The sequence below is a fragment of the Nomascus leucogenys genome, chromosome 1a (genome assembly GCF_006542625.1).
Source record: "Nomascus leucogenys isolate Asia chromosome 1a, Asia_NLE_v1, whole genome shotgun sequence".
Classification (NCBI taxonomy): domain Eukaryota; kingdom Metazoa; phylum Chordata; class Mammalia; order Primates; family Hylobatidae; genus Nomascus; species Nomascus leucogenys.
In genome coordinates this window covers 66,557,854-66,578,183 of record NC_044381.1, presented here as the reverse complement: position 1 = coordinate 66,578,183, position 20,330 = coordinate 66,557,854, and the positions used below count along the sequence as shown (strand labels likewise).

The 20,330-nt window shown below is 41.3% G+C and overlaps 2 protein-coding genes across 3 annotated transcripts in view; one reads left to right on the top strand and one right to left on the bottom strand.

Moving 5' to 3' along the window:
• Positions 1-4,289, top strand: part of NEMF (nuclear export mediator factor) — a 79,275-nt gene extending 74,986 nt beyond the window's left edge. For both annotated transcript variants that reach the window (XM_030810132.1, XM_030810130.1), the window contains exons 29-33: positions 1,122-1,154; positions 2,521-2,621; positions 2,706-2,749; positions 2,840-2,919; positions 3,131-4,289. In XM_030810132.1, the coding sequence (XP_030665992.1) occupies positions 1,122-1,154; positions 2,521-2,621; positions 2,706-2,749; positions 2,840-2,919; positions 3,131-3,208 (336 nt within the window). In that variant the 3' untranslated portion in view covers positions 3,209-4,289. The remainder of the gene's footprint in view (positions 1-1,121; positions 1,155-2,520; positions 2,622-2,705; positions 2,750-2,839; positions 2,920-3,130) is intronic.
• A 152-nt stretch (positions 4,290-4,441) lies between these two features.
• KLHDC2 (kelch domain containing 2) lies at positions 4,442-20,066 on the bottom strand. The gene is made up of 13 exons (XM_030810137.1): positions 19,076-20,066; positions 15,851-15,930; positions 12,834-12,951; positions 9,593-9,708; positions 9,288-9,369; positions 9,060-9,143; positions 7,875-7,955; positions 7,744-7,802; positions 7,238-7,347; positions 6,807-6,879; positions 5,125-5,212; positions 4,988-5,040; positions 4,442-4,753 (listed from the first exon to the last, which is right to left on the bottom strand). Exons 1-13 carry the CDS (start codon positions 19,226-19,228, stop codon positions 4,630-4,632), a joined length of 1,221 nt encoding a protein of 406 aa, XP_030665997.1. The 5' UTR covers positions 19,229-20,066; the 3' UTR covers positions 4,442-4,629.
• Between the last annotated feature and the right edge of the window lie 264 nt (positions 20,067-20,330).

Genomic DNA, 20,330 nt, shown 5'->3' with positions numbered 1-20,330 from the left:
GTAATGCTTACAGGGATTCTGTATTACTATTTTCTTTTCTTTCCTGCTGCACAGTTGTTTAGTAATACTAAAACTCATTTTGGCTCTTAAAATTTGTACATTATTCTTATGTTCGGTAAACCCTAGACTCACAAATACTCACTAGAGGTGTTAATTATTAATGTTCTTTCATGAGTAGGTGCTATGGTCTAAAGTTAATATCCCCCCACAATTTATTTATCGGAACCTAAATACCCAGTGTGATGGTATTAAGAGGTTGGGCCTTTAGGAAGTGAAGTCACGAGGACTCTTCTGTCATGAATGAGATGAGTGCCCTTTTGCCATGTGAGGACACTGCAGTAAGGTGCCATCGTTTTTTAAGATGAGGTCTCCCTATGTTGCCCAGGCTGGTATTGAACTCCTGGGCTCAAGGGATCCCCCGACCTTGGCCTCCCAAAGTGCTGGGATTACAGGTATGAACCACCACACCCAGCCTAAGGTGCCATCTTTGAGGCAAGCCCTTATCAGACATTGAATCTGCTGGTGCCTTGATGCTGGACTTCCCAGCCTCCAGAACTGTAAGAAGTAAAATTTCTGTTGTTTATACAGTCTAAGGTATTTTGTTACAGCAGCCTGAACAGACTGAAACAGTCGGTTATCTCCAGATAGATTTTTTCTTAAGTATGCAAACAAAATTAAGCATATTTTGTGAGATATGGGAAAAATTTATCCAAAACTGTTGAACAGATATTTAAAAATAAACGTTCTGTTGACCAGAATTCTCCATTTGCTTTTCTCCTGGCGAACTTACCAACCTTAGTTGTCATTTTAAATTGTCCTTGTAACTTTTGCTGCTTTAACATATACTTTATATGAAAGTTTCAGTTCCCACCTCCCCTACTTCAGAGAACTACCCTTCTTCTCTTGAATGACATTACTTTCTTAATAAACACAGACACACAAAAACACACATACGAATCCACTTCAGAGTCTTAGGAAGAATATAACCTTGAGGCCCCCTATCCTGTGGGTCAGAAATGACAGTCTGGTTATATCACTGTTTCTTTCTCCTTATGGTTTAATGGTGTGGAATTTCATTTTACATTATAGCTGACATTTTTATTTTTATATGTTTGGAACAGGAAGAGCAAGATCTGGATCAACAGGGAAATGAGGTATGATTTTATGTTGGGGTTCCTACTGCAACCCTGTGATTACAATTCAGTTTCCAGAATGTTTGAAACACAACTTATTAAAACTTAAAAATCTAAGACAAGACCGCAGGCTATGAAGTCAAACTTTCGGGGTCTTAATCCCAACTCTGCTACATGTAACTGTACAAACTTGGAAACATTCTTTGTGCCTCAGTTTCCTCATCTGAAGAATGGGAATAATGTCCCTACCCAGGAGAGGGTTGTTTTGATAATTAATATATGTAAAGGGTATTTAGAAAAGTTTATGGCACATAGCAAACACTCTTCCAATTATACTTCAGCACCAAGCATTCTGTCCTAAATCTAAGTTTATTCATATTGTTCAATAAATGGGGGCAGTCTCACAGGCAGCACAGCAAATAAGAACTCCGGGATTTCTCCTGAATAACGGGTAAGAGAGAAGGCTGTTCTAGCCCAGGTTTCTCAACTTTGGCACTATTAACATTAGGGGTTGTTAATTCTTTGTTATGGGGTCTGTCCCATTCATTATAAAATGGTTAGCGACATCCTTGGCCTTTACCCACTAGATCCCAGTAGCAGCCCCTACCTCTTCCTTCTCACCCCTCATCGTGTCAACCAAAACTATCTCTAGACATTGCCCATTGTCTTCTGAGGGCAGAATCTCCCCAGGACGAGAAATAGTGATATAGCCAAGGTATTAGTCCCATCTATTTGTGGCTATTACTGCATCATTTTAATCCACAACACAGGTTTCTGCAACTCAGGTAATATCCAATAGTTTTTTTCCTTTTTTTTTTTTTGAGACAGGGTCTCTGTCACCCAGGCTGGTGTCACCCAGTGCAGTGACAGGATCATGGCTCTCCACAACGTCTACCTCCTGGGCTCAGGTGATCCTCCCCACTTCAGCCTCCCGAGTAGCTGGGACTACAGGCACCCACTATGCCCAGCTAACTTTTGTATTTTTTGTAGAGATGGGGTTTCTCCATGTTGCCCAGGCTGGTCTTGAACTCCTGGGCTCAAGCGATCCACCCGCCTCAGCCTGAGCCTTCCAGAGTCCTAGGATTACAGGCGTGTACCACTGCTCCTGGGCCTTCTTTCTCTTAACTGTAACTGTAGGTAGGATTTTGAAAATTGTTCTCATTACTTATTATGCTAGGCAAAAATTAAGTAGTAAAGAATATATTTAAACATTGGTCTTCAACTCTTTGGAACTGTGAAGCAGAGTTTAAGTACCGCTGTTCCAGCTTAGATGGTATGTGTATCAGGAAAAGGTAAAAAATATGTTGAGATATTAATTCAAGTGTTTTAGCATTTTTTTTAAAGAGTGGTATAAGTTGCCTTTGTAACTGTTATTTTCCCTTTTTAGGAAAACCTATTTGATTCTTTGACAGGCCAGCCACATCCTGAAGATGTACTACTGTTTGCCATTCCAATATGTGCCCCTTACACCACCATGACAAACTACAAGTAAGTTACCATTAGTTGATAGAATGGCTTTTGTGAATTATTTTGTAATGTCTATTTAGTAACACATGTAATTCCTTTTTAAAGATATAAAGTGAAACTTACTCCTGGAGTGCAGAAAAAGGGAAAAGGTATTTAAATTTGTTTTTTTGAATTATGATTTTAAACAGTTCAGTGACTTAACAGGATTAGATTATTCTTACTCTTTTTTGTATTTACAGCTGCAAAAACAGCCTTAAATAGTTTCATGCATTCCAAAGAAGCAACAGCAAGAGAAAAAGACTTATTCCGCAGCGTAAAGGTAAAGTTCTCCTTCAGAAAAGGAATGTGGAGACTGACAGTACAATTTAAAATGTTAGCAGTTTTTTGTTATTTTAGTAGAAAATGCTGTCTTATTAGAAGCAGTAAAACCATTTCAGCTAAAAGTTTGGAAATGTTTTTCTTTTTTGTCATAAAAGAAACATGATTGACCATACAGGATGTGAAGATATTCAGCAATTTTCTTTTTTTAGGACACAGATTTATCAAGAAACATTCCTGGCAAAGTGAAAGTGTCTGCACCCAATCTTCTGAATGTAAAAAGGAAATAGCTGAAATGAAATTCTAAAATATTTGAGAAGAGCCAATTTTATAGCCTTTTGGAAGTTCAAAGATGAAAACACCATGTATCAGGACTTCCGCATTATAAAAATGAACTAAACATTGCCTTGCTACATTCACCAAAAGGACTTAATTCTTGTTTTTTTTCCCAGTTTTATATAGAGGAAACACTGTCTATGATAGGATTTCCTAAAGTATTTGTGGACAGTTAAATGCTAATTATATACATCTGTAGTTATTCTACATTTTCTTGAAATCTGGGAGGTTAACACCAAGTATTCATTTCATGATGTAAAGAAACTGAACAGTGAAGTGGCTGGATTGCTTAAACTATTGACTTGTTAAGTCTACTGTATATAACATCTAATATATATATTACAGGCCAGCCACAAGGGGATTAAATATTTAGGATTGTGTCTTGAAAACTAAGTATTGGAGTGGATTTTCTTCTGCTTTCATCGATACTTGTCAAAAAATATATTAGACCAAAATGTAAAATATAAGTAATAATTCTCATGACTCAGCTTAATAACTCTAGAAGAAATTGGTGTTAATCATTTCTATTCATTTGTAGACCTTCAGGTTTGATCTTAATTTTTTCCTTGTAGTCTGATTCAGTTCTGTACCATTTTAATTTCCACCTTTACTAATTAATTACCAATATAGCACGTTACAGAGTATCTTAACCTATAATACCAGAAGTGCATTTTAGGCTTACCACTAAAGACTGACCCACTTTTCCTCTGTCTCTTAACAGAATGGAAAATGAAGTCATCATTATTTCCATTCCTTCATGAGCTATAAAACTTGTTAATTAAAAAAAACTTTTTAATTGACTGGACAACACGTGCCTGTATTCAGCATGACCACTTGCTCCAGCCCCTACACTGAAGCATTAAGGTCAAAGTACTAAACAGTTGTTGGTCCCTCCACACTTTGTTTTCCCAGCTTCATCATAATGTGAATGTTAATGTTTTAATGTTTTAAAAAAAAAACACCTTTATTATACTGTATTTACAACACTAGGTTACATAGCTATAGACTACTCTTGCCATTAAAAATCTATGTTTTTAAAAAATGACTTCAGCATTTTGATGATGGTAAGACTATGTTTCTACAGATAGATACATATCCTAAAGTTGCCGAAAAGGAAATGTAGCAACCATTCTTCGGGTAAAAAGCCCAACCATTACTTTTCTTTTACTTTAATAGAGGACAGCTACTGGTGTTAAATACATTTATTGTAAACTTTAGACACAAAAATAGGTTCTCTAGGCCATTCACATGCACATTAAAACCAACAGCTGCAAACTACTACAACAATGCATATAATTATACAAATGATGCCACTCCGTGATGTTTACAGGATTGCTGTCCATGCAAGGTGATCATAGGCATTATTTATGAAGCCTTAAGATCCAGAAGTGTTGTTACTACCAAACCTCTGATTAACACTGTGAAGTAAGTGTTTTGGAAGGCAGTTCCATGAGTTGGCTAACATTTCTTTAAAGCAAATGACTGCTTCTAAGCTTAGCCTGAAAGTGGACAACGAAAGAGAAAAGTAATTTCACTTTACTGTTTAGAAGTACATTCACTTGAAAAACTACATAAAACATCCCTCTTTCCTCAAAGATTTTCATAGGAACCAGTTATAGCAATGAAGTTTTATTATTGCCCTTAAATAATCCATAAACCTAGTTTTTCGAGAGTGCTAAGTCTTAGGAAACACAATTTTAAATAGTCTAAGTGCCAAGTACAAAGTTACTTACCGTACAAGAGATTTTGGTTGAACTGAAAATATTAGTATTTCATTACTGTGTGCCTGAAAAATAAATAGGAAGAACATATTTAAAAGCAAATGCTTTGCAAGTAAGTTTCAGTAATAATATGAAAGTAGTATACTTACAGCTCTGTGATGGACAAGCAAGTTGTTGGCACATCCACCAAAAACAATTACTTCTCCTTCATCGCTGGCACAAGCTGTGTGCCATAACCTGCATTTAAAACAAAAACTTGAGTTTGAAGTCACCCAGAACACCAGTTGGTCATTTATACTACCGAATGGAGCTATGAAATAAAGACTAGAGATCTTAAGGTAGTTCAGACCAAAACATCATGGCCAGAAGTAAAATCTTAAGGGAAAGTAGCAAAAGCAGATCAATCAATATCTATTTTATCTGGATATTATTTTCTCTCTGGTCAGTTCTCATTTATGCAATGAAGAGTTTGAACTGAACGATCTGTTCTCTAGGTCTTTGTTAGCAATAAAAATCGTATAGGAGCTGAGTGGTATATGCCTTCTTCCATAGGTAGGGCCAACTGGCCTTACACAACATCTGAGGGATGGTGAAAGCTCTGCTCGAGTAAACTATAAAGTCTCAGAAAGCCTGGTAGGTTTATGGAGAGATCATTTGTGCAAATGAAGTCTTACTGGCATGACTATACTTGGTTTAGAGGCTTGGGGAAAAAATGCAGGCTTTGAACATGAATTTTGACTGTATCATTTCCTTTAGCATTTTGTTTTGAGATTAACAAGAGAAAATTATCGGTGTTTAATAAGCTCTTCTTTTTGGATGATTTGATTTCTTCATGTTTGTTATACAGTGCTACTGCAAATCTAATTGACAGTTCTTGTTTTTTCCCTTTAAAAAAAAAAAAAAGAGTTTTGCTCTGTCACCCAGGCTGGAGTGCAGTGGTGCAATGTCAGCTCACTGCATCCTCTGCCTCCTGAATAGCTGGGACTACAGGCATATGCTACCACACCTAGCTAATTTTTCTATTTTTTGTAGAGATGGGGTTTTGCCAAGTTGCTCAAGCTGGTCTTGAACTCCTGGGTTCAAGCGCTCTGCCTGCCCCAGCCTCCAAAAGTGCTGGGATTACAGCTGTAATCCTGTAATCCCACTGCACCTCACCTCCCATGTGATTAAGGTTTAAAAATTTTACCCATTCCAGCACCTCTACTTTTTTTTTTTTTTTTTTTTTTTTTTTTTTTTTGGAGACAGAGTTTCACTCTTGTTGCCCAAGCTGGAGTGCAATGGCATGATCTCAGCTCACTGCAACCTCTGCCTTCCTGGTTCAGGCAATTCTCCTGCCTCAGCCTCTCAAGTAGCTGGGATTACAGGCATACACCACCACGCCCAGCAAATTTTGTATTTTTAGTAGAGACGGGGTTTCACCTTGTTGGCCAGGCTGGAACTCCTGACCTCAGGTGATCCACCTTCCTCAGCCTCCCAAAGTGCTGGCATTACCGGCATGAGCCACCATGCCTGGCCGACCCTCATTTTTAATAAACTTAGATGCAATTCAACTCACTGAAGTGAAAAGCTTGATTGTATATTTTAACTATGTGTCAATTTTATAATGAAAGGAAGAAGCAAAAATAAAAATCCAGCCCTATTCTTCATACACAGATGATGGAAAGGAGAGCATTCGATACTAGGATAACATTGGTTTTCTTTTCTTTGAATAGTATTTCAAACCTTAGTGAATGCTAAGATTTTTATAAATAAGAATGCTGGATATAATGCAGCCAAAACCTCAATTCTCAACATCTTATGGATATTCAGTATAAGAACTGCCTTTAAATACCTTGGTTTTTCAGTATATGGATGATTAAATTGTATCCATTCATTTTTACTGATGCAGTAAGTCCAGGCATCACCTGATTCAAGCAAAGAAATGAAGTATGTTAGTCTGTCAATATGACATTGACATTTAAAGGGCACAGCTTTGGCAAGAAAGGTAATAGATCATGAGTAGATACAGAGAGTATATTTTCTTTTTTTTTTTTTCCCTGCAATTAGCCAAGTAAGCCCTTTGCATGTTATAGCCCTTCAGCAGGGCTCTTAAGTGCTCCAGGTTCTTTATTGAACAGAAGTATGCCATATAGTACAATTATAGCTATGTTACAGGATCAAAATTAATTTCAAACCTTCCAACCAACCCTATAAGCCTGATTTTCAGCTATTATATATGGATGATACATGATGATTTCATTATCATATTTTTCAAGGACTTACTTAGTGGCTGTTTATCAGTGGTAAATCCTCCAAAGAGAAAAAGATGATCTGAAGAAACTGGTGTTAGTGAGTGCCAAGATCGACCAACTGGGCATATGCCTTGTGGAATTCTGAAAATAATAGCTAAGTTACAATATCTGCATTTAGAAGCAGCTACTGCATTTTTAAGTTTTCTTTTAAAATTTATACGTACATGTTATGAAAAAAGAGACCTTACTTTTAAAAAGGCTTCTTGGTATAAACTACGTGCTTTATGCTGAAATATTTTCTTTGAAGTTAGAATCAACTTCAGACCTTTTCAGCAAACACTGAGCACATGCTATGTACTAGGCACACAGTTACAAGAACTGGAAACACAAAAATAAATTCCTTAAGGACCTAGTAATTATGTTTATTTAATTTCATAGTTACAGAAAAGTTAAGCAAGGACATAATATACCAATAGTAGGGAATATAGGGTAAAAACAATCTGAATTTTGGAAAAACTTATCTAAAGTGATACCTACAATTCATTCCACTCCCATGTATCCAGATTAAGATAGTGAAGATCATTCATTCTAGCATCCTAAAAAAGGATAATTAAGTTATCATTTTGAAGAATTCAAAAGCAAGTCATTGAAGTTGTTTGAATACTTACTCGATATCTGCCTCCAAACACAAAGCCTCTATTTCCGACAGTTGCACAGGCGTGGGCAGCACGAGGTGAAGGTGCTTTACCCTATTAGAGTCACATAAGCAAGTTAGTGAACTTTTTATAAACAGGGAAAATACCAGAGTCTACTCTGGATATGGGATAAGAATATGTAAGGCACTTGAGCTTTTAAAAGTCGGAGTGTAGACTTCTAGACAACAGTTGTACTACAAGCTGACTACCAAAACTGGGCATTTTAATTTTCTATTTTTGAAATGTGTTACTGAATGGGCTGCCTAACATAATAGGCTGCTTTAGTTTTTCTCTTTTAAAATAAAGGCTGGCATATTATATAGTATCTGTGTCAGAGGGAAAAGAAATATAATTATCTGTGTCAGAGGGAAAAGAAATCTAATATTTAAGTAATACAAGTTGCAATCTAGTGCAGAGTTATTTAATTACAGGTTGAGTATCTGTAATCGGAAAATCCAAAATCTGAAATGCTCCAAATCTGAAAATTTGGGTGCCAACATGATGCTGAAAGGAAATGCTCATTGGAGCATTTCGGATCTTTGGATTAGAGATAGTTGACTGTTAAGTATATAATGCAAATATTCCAAAATCTGAAAAAAAATCTGAAACACTTCTACTACGTAAAATGTGCTAGATAGGTTGGGCATGGTGGCTCATGCCTGTAATCCCAACACTTTGGGAGGCCGAGGTGGGCGAATCACAAGGTCAGGAGTTCAAGACCAGCCTGGCCAACGTGGCGAAACCCGTCTCTACTAAAAATACAAAAAAATTAGCTGGGCGTGGTGGCGGGCACCTGTAATCCCAGGTACTCAGGAGGCTGAGGCAGGAGAATCGCTTGAACCTGGGAGGTGGAGGTTGCAGTGAGCAGAGATCCTGCCACTGCACTTCAGCCCAGGCAACAGTGCGAGACTCTGTCTCAAAAAAAAAAAAAAAAAAATTACATAATAGATGCTGGGTTAGTCATTTCATACATTCATTAAATGTCTGAGTTCTAGATTCCTTGGAAATCATTAAAGTTACGGATCTTCTCCCCAGAAAACAAGAATGAACTGTCACTTTTACAGTATCTTCCAACTCTGGTGCACCCCTCTCCCCCACCCCACCCCTCCCCGCTGCCTCTAAGTATCCTTAACAATTCATTATTCTTCAGTAACTCACAGTAGTTATAGGCTGGCTCCAGGTAAATGTTTCAGTATCTAAAATATGTACATGATCATTCCATCCTCTTGGATGACTTGAATTCTACAGAAAATAAGAATCTGCGTTATTTTACAAATGATACTTATAAAAATTAGATAGCCTGCCTGATTACCAAAGAAAAATGCACAAAACTTATAAAATGTATTATTTCAACATACTAAGGAGGCCATATGAAACTTCACTTACCCAAAAAGATGTTTCATCAAATTCAAAAGTTCCCAATACTTTATCTTCAGGCAAATATCCATACCCTCCAAAAAATATTAACCTGTTGGGTGAAAAACCAAGACACTAAAAATTCAAATACCCACAGGATAGGATACAAGCAATTTATCTTAGGTGCTGTGTTAAATGCTTTCATGTATTTATTCAGTTAATCTTCATATGGGCCCTATGAGGTATGTTCTGTGCAAATGTTTACTGGCTAAGGATATCTGAATGGTAAACCACTTTACACATAAAAACTCAAACCTGTAGTGCTGCCAACTCACTTGTTTTTATATACCCAGACACCAAGTTTGTCCTTTGATGATGGAGGAATTCCTTGGCAATCAATTCTTTCCCACTGTAACACTCTGTCTGTAGACCTTGAATCCAGCATGTAGAACTGTGAGAAGCAATGATTTCAGTTAGATTTGGTTATATGAAAGAAATTCAAGTTTAGCATTTAATTTTACTATGATTTATGATGAGTGCCATCTAATTCAGTGCTACTGAAATTGTGACTGCAGACTGGCTGCCAGACTGCTCAGAGTCCAGATGAGGATTCTGTCACTGAATACCAATTTCCTAAGTCACTAAGCACACTGTTAGCGCAACTAATTTTTTTTCATAGCCACACTTTATTTTTTTTAAGAGACAGGGTCTCTCTTGCCCAGGCTGGAGTGCAGTGGCACAATCATCGATTACTGTAACCTGAACTCCTGGGCTTAAGTCATCTTCCCACGTAGATGGACTACAGGCATGTACCACCATACCTGGCTAAGACAGCCATACTTTTCCCATTTTTATTTTTTATCTCAATAGGTTTTGGGGGAACAGGTGGTGTTTGGTTACATGGATAAGTTCTTTTGTGGTGATTTCTGAGATTTTGGTGCACTCATCACCCAAGCAGTATACACTGTACCCAATGTGTAGTCTTTTATCCCTCACCCATCTATCACCCTTTCCCCGAGTCCCCAAAGTCCACTGTATCATACTTATGCCTTTGCATCTTCATAGCTTAGCTCCCACTTACGAGTAAGAACATAAAAGCGTTTGGTTTTCCATTCCTGAGTTACTTCACTTAGAATAATGGTCTCCAGTTCCATCCAGGTTGCTGCAAATGCCATTATTTTGTTCCTTCTTATGGCAGAGTAGTATTCCCTGGTATATATATGCACCACATTTTCTTTATCCACTTGTTGATTGCTGGGCATTTGGTCTGGTTCCATATTTTTGCAATTGCAAAACTGTGCTGATAGCCATATATATATATATATATTTTTTTTTTTTTTTTTTGGTGGGGACAGAATCTTGCTGTCACCCAGGCTGGAGTGCAGTGGCATGATCTCGGCTCACTGCAATTTCTGACTCCTGGGTTCAAGCAATTCTTGTGCCTCAGCCACCCGACTAGCTAGGATTACAGGCATGCACCAACATGCCCAGCTAATTTTTGTATTTTTAGTAGAGACGAATTTTTGTCATGTTGGCCAGGCTGGTCTCAAACTCCTGGCCTCAAGTGATGTGCCCACTTGGGCCTCCCAAAGTGCTGGGATTATAAGCATAAGCCACCACACCCGGCCCTGATATAGGGACTCTGAATTGTAGTTATTTATTTTATGGGTATCAGAATGGTATTACCCAAAAAAATTAGGTTTAGTAATTTTACCTTTAAATTCAATTTAACAAATATGTGTTCGGTGTCTATTTAACTCTAAGATTAAAGAGTTGAGTTAATCTTTAAGATTAAAGAGATTAATTAAGGATCAATACTTAAAAGATTAAATATTCATCTTTCCTTTAAAGGGTTCACATCCAGGCAACTGAACATATCTGACCATTATATATTTTTTTTACTTCTCTGAGACACCCAAGCTTCCATTCAGTCAAACTTAAAACACACAACCCTAGCCACTTGACAAACTACTACTGTTTCTGTAACTACCTCCATAAAACCACAGCTTGTCTCCTCCCCCAAGCTTTTAAGTTGTGTCAGTTATTATTCTCCCCCTTGGCTCTGAAATACATATGGCTCAATGATAGCCTATAGATGTGCCTCACAGAATCTTTCAGGCATAGAACTCTTTCTTCAGGCAAAATACTAAGCAAAAGCCCAATGTATACAAACAAAAGTGGAGCTACACTTGTTAAAATGGAGGAGGAAGGGGCAGCTTGGAGCCTACCTAACACCATATGCTCCTCCCACAGGTGTCCCAAGGCATCTCAAATCCCTAAAGTTTCTAGGAACATAGTTTGAAACCATCTCAGCCACATGTTCCATCCACTTGGAATTTCCATAATTAAGACATTTGCTGCCAGGCACAGTGCTTTGGGAGGCCGAATCAGTTGGATCACCTGAGGTCAGGAGTTTAAGACCAGCCTGGCCAACATGGCGAAACCCTGTCTCTACTAAAAATATAAAAAATTAGCTGGGCGTGGTGATGCATGCCTGTAATCCCAGCTACTCAGGAGGCTGAGGTACGAGAATCACTTGAACCTGGGAGGCAGAGGTTGCAGTGAGCCAAGATTGTGCCACTGCACTCCAGCCTGGGCAACAAAGCGAGACTCTGTCCTCATTTCCCCCCCGGCCCCCCCCAAAAAAGACATTTATTTATATCTCTGTATCTTGGTACTCCTTCCAATTGTATTATTCAGTTCAAGCATCACCTCTTTGGTCAAGATTTTCCTTGTTCTGTTCCCTCATCCCACCAAACACAATGTCAAAGACTTTTTGAGATTCAACAATACTTACTGAGTTATTTTCTATATGCCAGGTGCTGTGTATCTCTCTAGCAGATGCTACTGCAGTGGTTTACTTACTATATGTGTCCCTTCTAGAATGTGAGTTCCAAGAGTTGAGACCTGTATCATTCTTTCTGTCTCCAGTGTCCAGCCAAGTGCTCAGCACATAAAGTGCTAAGTTGCCAACTTAATAGACTCCTATGGATTCATTTATTTGGCAACTCAGTAAGTGCTAATATATATCATATGTATCATTTCTGATTGACTTAATCTGTCTCTTACTGGTCTGAAAGAGAAGTGATATTTTTTTCCTACTTGGAACAAAATGGCAAAGTCTGAACAGCAGTGTCTTTGGGCACCACTTTATAGGAATGTTAACACGTAAAGTTTTGTCAGTTTTAATTTATCCTTACGGCTTTCTGACTGGTTGCCTGCTCGTTTTTACCCTTCCCTCCATTACATCTTGTCTTCATTTTGTCTGCAGTTTTATTACTAATGTTCATCTAACATTTAAGGTTCTAAGAGAACAAGTAGCTGCAAAAAGCACAAAGGAAAACCACCCAGGAAGTTACTGCACACAGGTTACCAACAAAAGTTGATTTTACATAATGCCTAGGTAAATATAGATTGGCACACAAAATACTAAAATGCACATTCATATCATAATCAAGTACCCATCATTTTTAACTGGGACACAAATAAGTCTGGGGCTAACCTTAGAAATTTGCAGCTGTTTGAAAGATAATAAGAATAAAAATGCCTCAAGCCATAATCCTTAGAAACACTAACCTTATTGGTATTGCCTCTTGAGTGGTGTCCTCCAAACAAGTACAGCACCCTGTCTACACACACAGCACAGCTTCCTGACATAGAAGGAGGAACATCACCTTCAGTGTTGATTTTTTTCCTGAGGGTGAATAAATTAAATGTATGTAAGTTAAAGGGAAGAAATGCAAAAGTCTATTAATTTTTCTTCTATTTATATCCTCCCAATAAAGGAATAAAACGAGAAGGCAGAGTAGACAGTGCCTCTAGGATCTCTTCTAGGTCTAAACTTAATTCAAGGAATGTGCTTTTCCCTCTTTACCCATTCCACAAACAGTGCCAGCTGGCCCCATGTGTACAGGCATGAGAGATTCTGAAAGCTTAAGTCATATTTTATTATTCTAGGAGCACACCATTTCATGTTACTCAGACTAAATTGTTTGCTGTTTATTTACATGGCCATAAGTTGTTTTGTTTTTGAGTGGGCCAGGAGCCCAGAAGGATAACCTCAACATTCCCAGTCCTGATAGATTAATTCAGTGTTTTTTCTTCAGTCACCTTTTAGCTGTTCATATGCATCAGATTCAGTCCTTTATGTAACACTACAAACAGGTAGTGCCATGTGCCAGGCATTCCTGAGTGCTTTGTATGTATTAACTCATTCTGAATCTAAAAATTGATCTGAATCAACCTAAGGAATCTAAGATTTAAAATTCTAATAGTATACTCAAGGTCTTCTGCTAAAACTGTCAGATATAAATATTATTATCTTTGCTAAACTTAAAAGTTTTAGAAGGCTCATTTTTTAAAAAGTTACTATTTTTGGCTGGGCGCGGTGGCTCATGCCTGTAATCCCAGCACTTTGGGAGGCCAAGGCAGGCGGATCACAAGGTCAAGAAATCGAGACCATTACTGTTTAACATGGTGAAACCCTGTCTCCACTAAAAATACAAAAAATCAGCTGGGCGTGATGGCAGGTGCCTGTAGTCCCAGCTACTCAGGGGGCTGAGGCAACAGAATGGTGTGAACCCAGGAGGCGGAGCTTGCAGTGAGCAGAGATTGTGCCACTGCACTCCAGCCTGGGTGACAGAGCAAGACTCCCTCTCATAAAAAAAAAAAAGTTATTATTTTTAAATAGAAACAGGGTCTCACTCTGTTGCTCAGGCTGGTCTTGAACTCCTGGGCTCAAGTGATCCTCCCACCTCGGCCTCCCAAAGTGATGGGATTACAGGTGTGAGCCACCATATCTGGCCTTAAATTTTTTTTTTTTTTTTTTTTTTTCTGAGACGGAGTCTCGCTCTGTCGCCCAGGCTGGAGTGCAGTGGCGTGATCTCTACTAACTGCAAGCTCTGCCTCCCGGGTTCACGCCATTCCTGCCTCAGCCTCCTGAGTAGCTGGGACTACAGGCGCGTGCCATCGCACCCGGCTAATTTTTTGTATTTTTTAGTAGAGACAGGGTTTCACCATGTTAGTCAGGATGGTGTGGATCTCCTGACCTCGTGATCCACCCGCCTCGGCCTCCCAAAGTGCTGGGATTACAGGCGTGAGACACCGCGCCCGGCCCCTTAAAAATTATCTTTAAAAATATGTAGCATTCCGCTTTTAAGAGAATACAATTATAAATTTCCAATTCTCTAGAAGAAGATTAAGAAGGAGCTTCATATTAACACCAATTTGTTATATACAGAAATAATCGTGACTTACTTTTAGTCTGTAACTCTTAAATGTTTTTGTTTTTTGAGATGGCGTCTCACTGTATCACCCAGGCTGGAGTGCAATGGCATGATCTCGGTTCACTGCAACCTCTGCCTCCCAGGTTCAAGTGATTCTCTTGCCTCAGCCTCCCTAGTAGCTGGGATTACAGGCACCTGCCATCATGCCTGGCTAATTTTTGTATTTTTGTAGAGATGGGGTTTCACCATGTTGGCCAGGCTGGTCTTGAACTCCTCACCTAAGGTGAGATCCGCCTGCCTCAGCCTCCCAAAGTGCTGGGATTATAGGCGTGAGCCACAGCATCCGGCCTAACTCTTAAGTGGGACTACTATGCTAATTCTGAGATCTACAGAAAGTAAAATATTTAAAGCACAAAGTTCTCACAAAGCATACCATGGGGAAAACTACTTTGTAAATCCCCAAACATGGCTAACTGAGCATTTTGAGAAACACCTTGATTCCACCAGGGGCATGCTCTTGACTACTACTATTATGAAACTGCAAAAGATCATTTCAGATTATCTCCAGTTTACAAAAAGGGCAAACTGGAGGTCATTTTGGTTTTTAAACAGAACAACACTATTTTTAAAAAGATTTGCATGCAAATTTTGAGAGCTCATTAAAATAGAATACCACCTTTATTTTTAGCAGATAAAATTCTATACAATCTAAAATCTAACAATTTAACTATTTAAATTCCTTTCCTTATTCAAGATATCATATAACAAGACTTAACATCTTGAAAAAAATGGAACATTTATTATCTTTCCATTCTAGATCTGAAGCCTCTACATCTATTTTAAATATTACTATGATACTTGAGATAGAAATTTATTCTAAATTCATAAAAGTATCTAGTAACTACAGAACAGGTGCTAAATTATGCTTAGCAGCTAAGCTAAAGTAGCAGAACAGTGTTTTTAGAATATATAAGTAGCTTAGAAAGGGTTTTACATTTTTTTCTTTGCAGCCATATCTGATTTTTTTGTTCGTTTGTTTTTGGAGACAGTTTTGCTCTGTCACCCAGACTGGAGTGCAGTGGCTCGATCTCTGCTCACTGCAACCTCCGCCTCCCAGATTCAAGCGATTCTCCCACCTCAGCCTCCCAAGTAGCTGGAATTACATGTGTACGCCACCACACCCGGCTAATTTTTGTATTTTTAGTAGAGATGGGGTTTCACCATGTTGCCCAGGCTGGTGTTGAACTCCTGACCTCAAGTGATTTGCCCGCGTCGGCCTCCCAAAGTGCTGGGATTATAGGCATGAGCCAGCCATCATGCCCAGCCCTTATCTGAATTTTTTAGTCCCCCTTAAATATCCACATTTACCATCTTCCAGTCTCCATGTTGTAGATCCATAGTTCTTCTCTAGGCAGATAAAAGTCATATAATCCTCTGACTTGATTACTCTAAGAATAAAAAAAATTGTAAATATAAAAACTGATATTTTAAAGAGGCACTACTGTATTTTTTAAATCGATCTTGAGATACTAATTTCATAATTAGTATGAAAAATAGGTATTACAGTGCACAATCCTCCCCCACCCATGCCACACACTCAAGGTAAAGCTCCATATAGATAGCTCTTAATTCAGAATTTTGATGCAGCAGTTGTAATAGTGCAAGAAGAGATCTCTGGGAACTTTTTTTTTTTTTTTTGAGTCCAAGTCTCTGTTGCTCAGGATGGAGTGCAGTGACGTGATCTCAGCTGGCTCACTGCAACGTCCACCTCCTGGGTTCAAGCGATTCTCCTGCCTCAGCCTCCTAAGTAGCTGGGACTACACGCACTCGCCATCACGCCTGGCTAATTTTTGTATTTTTAGTAGAGACAGGGTTTCACCATGTTGGCCAGGCTGGTCTCAAACTCCCAACCTCAAGCAATCCACCCACCTCAGCCTCCCAAAGTGCTGGAATTACAGGCTGTGAGCCATTGTGCCCAGCCAAGAGATCTCTGGGAACTCTCTAAGGCAGCTTTATCCTGAACAGAACCATGCACCAAATTTCAGCTGCATGACTTCAGGAGACTGCCTGTACCATGGTCAGCAGGCTGTTACTGAAAAGTGCCTGATCCATGCTAACACGATATGTGGGTTTCTAGCCACGCCTTCCTTTCACCTATTCATTCTCTAAGCAGCAATAGAGAAGGCAGAACTGCAAATATGCAAAATAGTAAATCCTTCTGCAGAATTTTAAGTTCTTTGTTCTGCTCCATTTCCCTTCAGGTATTAATTCCTAACACAGACTGAGCCTACCATATGCCAGAGCTGAAAGCTATCCATGGATTGCTTTATTTAATCTTCACAACAACCCTAAGAAGTAGCTGATGTTATGAGAAAACAAGTTTAGAGTTTAAGTAATTTGCCCAAGGTTATTTATGAAGTAATGGTGGAGCCAGGATTCTATCCTTTCCCTGAACTTTAACAACTGCCTGACATTCCCAGCCTTGGATACTGAGTCCTAGCCACTTTCTGAACAATGTTGACACAGTAAACAACTGCGGTTAGCCAAAAATGGGTGTCAAAAGTCCAGCAAGCTTGAATATTAAACATACAGAAACAGAACAGTTGACCACGTAAAACACTTCTTTTTCCACCCCACCAGTGATGAAGGGAAAGGCTGGAAGCGGGCTGACCCACAGGGGACCAGCCTGTCCTGGGGAGGAAAACTGCCTACTATGTAGGAAGCCAAGGTTTATTGCCTTTGAAACGATCTCCAAGGACTTCCGTGCCTACCCTCAGGGTTCCAGCCACCAGCCATAAATGGGGAGGGCAGTCTGTTTCAGAACCATCCAATTCAGTGATTGTGCTGCTCCTCCCTGAATCAGCCCCAATCATCCAGCCCCTTTTAAATCCACCACAAGAAATATTCCACACTAAGAATCCTCCCCTGCCCCACTCCCGAAGTCTCATTCTCTCATGCTGTCATTTTAAAAATACAATTATGAATTAGGTAGCTTAGACGTAAGTGTGATTGACAGGTTTCTCCAGGGGAATTTACATTTTTATAAGGGTGACTACATGCTTGCCCCCCCGCCCCTTCTTGCAATTCTCTACCCCTTTCTAAAGTATTTTTGAGACAGTTTCCTTCTTGTTGCCCAGGCTGGAGTGCAATGGCGCCGTCTCAGCTCACTGCAAACTCCGCCTCCCGGGTTCAAATGATTCTCCTGCCTTAGCCTCTCAAGTAGCCGGGATTAGGGCGCCCGTCACCACGCCACGCTAATTTTTTTTGTATTTTTAGTAGAGACGGAGTTTCACTATGTTGGCCAGGCTGGTCTCGAGCTCCTGACTTCAGGTGATCCACCTACCTTGGCCTCCCAAAGTGCTAGGATTACAGGCATGAGCCACCACGCCCGGCCCCCTATTTTCTAACCATATTCATTGGAGACTGGGGAAAACACTGCAGATTAATTAGGATTGGCAAAAAATTACTTTTGCAGTTAAACCAAATTAAAGTATCAGGACTGCTATCTTTGAAAGCTATCTCAAAAATGGTCAACTATGATCAAGTCAGCTGTACCGTAAGCTAAAAACAATCACAAAGCAAGTCATCCAAGGCACGGGCGTGGGGAGGGCGGAGAATATTTTCAAGACCAAAGAGGAATTTTGTGGTAGGACTGGATCAGAGCCATCCCAGCAAATAAAATTCTAGATTTCCGAGGTAGCAGGGTAAAGAAAGGCAACTGGCTTTAAACTGCTAACTAATCACGTTGTTTATAACCAGAGGATCGGAGACTCAAAGAGCTGCACTCTGTAGTTCATTTGATGCTGGGGATTTTTTGGTTACTGGTGGAGCTTTTCCATTATCTTGTCTTTTTTTTTTTTTTTTTTTTTTTTTCCTTTTTCTGGAGAACGGGATCTCACTATATTGCCCAGGCAGGTCTCGAACTCCTGAGCTCAAGCTATCCTCCCGCCTCTTGCCTCCCTGAGAGCTGGGATTACAGGCGTGAGCCACCGCGCCCGGCCGCTTTTCCATTGTCTTAATAGGGGTGTCTGCTGAAAAACTTCAACCCAGCTGAAGCCAGAAGGAAAATAGTCCTGATGGCCATTTGCACAGGCGGGAAGGCTGAATAAGGTGGTTCCTGTAACCTTTTGGAATTCCAGTTTTCCCACACCTCGGCCTCCCCGTAAGTGGGCAGCGGTTCCCAGCTCCAGAGGGTAAAGTCCTCGTAGGCTGTCCTGATAACGCGTCTGAGTGATATCACGCACCGTCACCTTTCACACCCCAACCCTTCCGAATGCACCGCCCAAGCAACATTAACAGGGCCTTCCCCGGAATAACGCTCCAATGGCAACAACGGGGGTGGGAGTGAGTTGGCTTTGTGAGCACCAGGTTGACGAGACAGCAGCCCTGGAGGTTCGAGACGGGTTGGGGGACTCGAGAAAAGGAAGATTCCCGCGCGCAAAAAAAACCCACCAACGGGCAGAGTCTGAGGTGGGGCGCGCGACGCAGGCGGGGAGCGCCCTCGGCGGCCCGCTCTGGCGTCCCCGCCTGGCCGCGAACCCAGAACCGAGTCACAGCCGAGAGACGTCCGCCGCGGCCCGGCCACTCACTGACCTTGTAGCCGCCCCAGACGAACATGTGGCGCCCGTCGCTGACGGCTACGTGGCCGCTGCGCTCGGCGGGGCAGGCGAGCTCCATGGACTCATAGCTCTCGAAGGCTGGCCCAGGCAAGTCGTCCGCCCGCAGATCCTCGTTGCCATCAGCCATCTTGAGGCTGCACTTTTGCTAACCAACAATGCCCACACCCGCGAGGGGCCAAAGAAACAAAGGAAAAGGAGAGAAACGCACAGCGGCGCGAGGCAAGGAGAAGGCGGCGGCGAAAAGGGACGGCGTTGAGGCCTCTCTGTCGCCTGCGCTCGCGTTTCCCAGCGTCCTCAGCCGAGGACGGCTCTCCGCCGCCGCCGGGGCACGCCTGCAGACAGCGGGGCCGCGAGCGGAGCCAGGCGGCGGCGGCGCGGGCCCAGGACTCGGAGCACTGCAGAGAAGCGGTCCGCGTCGGGCCGGCTCCCTCTTGCAGCCCGTCCACCCCGCCTCCTGCAGTCCACGGCCTTGTTTACGCCGCGGCCGGAAGCCGCCAGTTCCGCTGACGCCGCCCGCCGAGCTCCGGAAGCGAGGCTGCCGCTCAGCGCCCCCAGCGCCGGGTCCTCCAGTCGCCGCCGCCTCCGCCTACGGCCTGGGCACCGCAGCTCTGTGGGGCCCGGCGACTTCCAGTCGCGCTTCGAGTCTCCTTTCACCGAGGGAACCACAGGGATAATGCCCTGAATCGGTCCCTGAAAGCTGCTGAATTTTAGCCAGATTGCTGCAAATTTTTTTTTCTTCCTGAGAATTTCTATTCGTTTGATTGAGGGATGATCTCAGAGGGTTCACAGCCCGGGCAGGGGCACCAGAATTGCTCCACTAGCAAGTTTCTGGTCTCGCCTTAGAGTGGATGCAGGCCCTACTGTTCTGCGGGCGCGAGGGCAGGCGCTCAGCTCTCACGCGGGGCCCAGCCCGATCCCCGGCGGCCTCTCCCGAGCTCCTGCCGCCCCTGCCGGGCGCCGCCTCTGCAGGAATCTGACGTTGCCGCCGCCGCCGCCGCCAGCCGGGCTGCAGAGTTGGCTTGAAAAGCGTTTCCGAAGCTGTAACCACCCTTTTCTTCAAAAAGGAAGGCGGATCCTTTTCACGCACACACAGCTTTCTCTTATTTTATTGTGATACCTTTTAATTGGGCCAAAAGAAAATTACGAGTTACTGTACTTGATACCTCACCTGTAAAATAGGGTGGGACAAAAATAACCTTAAATTCCTGATCTTACAGTGCCTCTAGAAT

What these genes read in the sequence shown, in the direction of transcription:
- KLHDC2 (XM_030810137.1), bottom strand. Translation starts at nt 19,228, where the DNA reads ATGGCTGATGGCAACGAGGATCTGCGGGCGGACGACTTGCCTGGGCCA. An exon ending in GGAGCCAGCCTATAACTACT is followed by an intron (nt 7,956 to 9,059) that starts GTGAGTTACTGA and finishes TGACTCTAATAG; the next exon opens with GGTAAAGCACCTTCACCTCG. An exon ending in ACATGGGAGTGGAATGAATT is followed by an intron (nt 7,348 to 7,743) that starts GTAGGTATCACT and finishes TATTATTTTCAG; the next exon opens with AATTCCACAAGGCATATGCC.